We start from the raw sequence: 2,352 nt of genomic DNA, 5'->3' as shown, positions 1-2,352 counted from the left end.
AAATTAAAACCAGTAACCTGCTATATAAATTAAAATGCAAAAGAGAACATCTCCCCAGAACAACACAAGAGAAACCAGCAGTGGCCAGCAAAAAAGAGAAGGAACTTAGAAAACTAACTTGACTCTTGTGTACTTTTCCAGACTCTGCAGAATGTCCATTCCCACGTGGAGGTAGAAGGGATTCTTGGTGGCCTAGAGAGAACGAGAGACTGAGCTGGCAAAGGCCTGGAGGACGTGCTGCCAACACACTCCACGGGGACTCCAGGAATTCGTGAGGAGATGAGTCACTGGGCAGAGGAGGCACAGGGCCCAGTTTGGTCTGTCCTGAAGGGTCATGAGCACTGGAAGACTGAGGTGCTGCTGGTCACTTAATGTCAGAACAGCCTGACACGGGGCGAGGGAGCCAGCGCTGAGGGGCTGCTCCAGTCGGACAGTGCCCTGCTTTGGCCTTCCTGGCTCCTGTCACCACCAGCAACGAGGCGATGACTTGCTGACACGCCACATGTGAGAACAGATCCAGTTTCTCTCTTGCCCTGGAACTCTCTAGAACCTCAGCTTCAGACGCAGAGAAACAGGACCTTGCCCCATGCCCCTCACTGCACTGCGAGGGAGGAGGGACAGGGACAGGAGACTCACAAGTCCCCACAGCAGGTGACCCTCCGCCTTCCTCTCCGATCGCCCCAAGAGCTCGGTCCTTGGGGTGCTTCCTCTGCTGTCGCCTGCTCTTAGATGGTTTTGTTACGAAAAAAAAAAAATTCTCTGGGAAGATGAGACTTTACCCCACGAAGAGTTTAAGAGCTGGGGATGTCTTTAATTCACGCCTATTCCACCTTGCCGCAGCAAAAGCCCAGCGCGGGGGTGGCTGAGCCTGGACTCAGCACGGGTTGAGGAGGGTTGTGGCAGGGGCAACACGGGGAAGCGGGGGCCTCTCTGGAGTCTAAGAAAAGAGTCAACGTGAGGGAGATGCTGAAAACAGGAAAGAAGCAGAGACAGGAAGAAGGAGCATCAGCCCTAAGGCAACAGACTAGGCTTGGGAGGGGGCTCGGGCAGTGCCAGGCACGTGGTCCCTGGGGCGAGCCCGGCCTGACCGTGCTGCTCTTGGGGGCGGAGGGCAGCACCTCCTTCGTTGTAGATGTCACCTAAAGCTCCCGAGGCCTCGCTGCAGGCCCGAGGAGTATGACCAGTCTCATGGGTCACCCTCCTTTCCATCTAGAAGCGAATGACAAGGATTCAGTATTAAAAAAGTATTGAATAAATCTCAGCTGTGGTACTAACCCTAGTGCCAACCTCAAAAAAGTCGGGATGTCTTTGCCACGGCCTGCCCGGCTGCGCGGAGGCCGGGGTCTCGGAAGCTGGGCGCTCGTGCTGCCGTGCTGGTGACGAGGATGTTCAGTGGGCAAATATGTGTGGCAGGCACAGGGGACCGTATCTGCCTTCGACTACGGGGAGAAGACGTCACCGTTAAAGTGACATTCCCTCTGGCTAGAACGTCATTTCGCAAAAGACGAACACTATTTTTTAAGCATCAAACAAAAAGAGGCATTCGAATGATTTCCTTTACAATTGAGAAAAAGAATTTCTCTGAATGATTATTACACAGACCCGAGTTCCACAGTACATGGAACTGCACCCAAAATGAGTTCTTTGGTCGAATAACTTGGGGAAACACTGAGTGCCAGGTCGATCTCGACTATAAGGATGAGAGAAATAAGCCCTACAGTAAAAAGACAGATTCGGTTTATAGAACGTTAGGTTAAAAAATGTTTGCGAGTTTGGCAGAACACGGCAGAGTGAGAGACGCCCCCAGATCTCTCCCCTTGAAACAACACGCTGAACATCAAAACGCAACAAAAACACCCAAAGCGCACGCCAGCACGTGGAGCGCGGGGCCTGCCCGCAGGGCTAGCAGGGGGCCTGGAGGGCTGCCGTTCGAAGAGACAGAAGCCATGCTGCCGGCCCCGTCCGACTTTCGGATTTTTGGGTCTGTCGAAACTGTGCTAGGCCACTCTTATTTCATACTTACGTTAATTAAATGGTCCACTTAAAAAAAAAAAAAAAATTACGTGACCGCAGACGCCTCCCCTGTCCTGTGGAACCGCGAATGACGCTGACACGGAGACGAGCGCGGACAGGCGGTCACCCTGTCAGAGGCCCCGCACCGATCGGCAGACGTCCCCCGAGACCAGCCGCACGCTCTCCCGCACCTGGTAGAGCAGATAGGTCGACTCCACCAGCTCCGGCCTCAGTGGGTAGAACAGCACGTCGGGGGCCTGCAGCTGCCAGTTATACCTCTCCGGGAGCGCCCCGTACCGCTTCCAGATGGCGTAGTAAAAGGCATGCAGGCAGATGGCA

At 54.2% G+C, this 2,352-nt stretch overlaps 1 protein-coding gene across 1 annotated transcript in view; it reads right to left on the bottom strand.

Moving 5' to 3' along the window:
• Positions 1-56: 56 nt before the first annotated feature.
• The window catches only part of LOC105310258 (ER degradation-enhancing alpha-mannosidase-like protein 1), a gene marked incomplete at its 5' end in the record, with an annotated part of 7,398 nt that continues 5,102 nt past the window's right edge, over positions 57-2,352 (bottom strand). The window contains 2 exons of the mRNA XM_023526641.1: positions 57-192; positions 2,205-2,351. Of these exons, the coding sequence (XP_023382409.1) occupies positions 106-192; positions 2,205-2,351 (234 nt within the window). The remainder of the gene's footprint in view (positions 193-2,204; position 2,352) is intronic.

This window comes from Pteropus vampyrus, unplaced genomic scaffold (assembly GCF_000151845.1).
Source record: "Pteropus vampyrus isolate Shadow unplaced genomic scaffold, Pvam_2.0 Scaffold1671, whole genome shotgun sequence".
Taxonomy (NCBI): domain Eukaryota; kingdom Metazoa; phylum Chordata; class Mammalia; order Chiroptera; family Pteropodidae; genus Pteropus; species Pteropus vampyrus.
The sequence above is the reverse complement of the archived record's forward strand: the minus strand, read 5'-3'. Positions and strand labels throughout refer to the sequence as shown.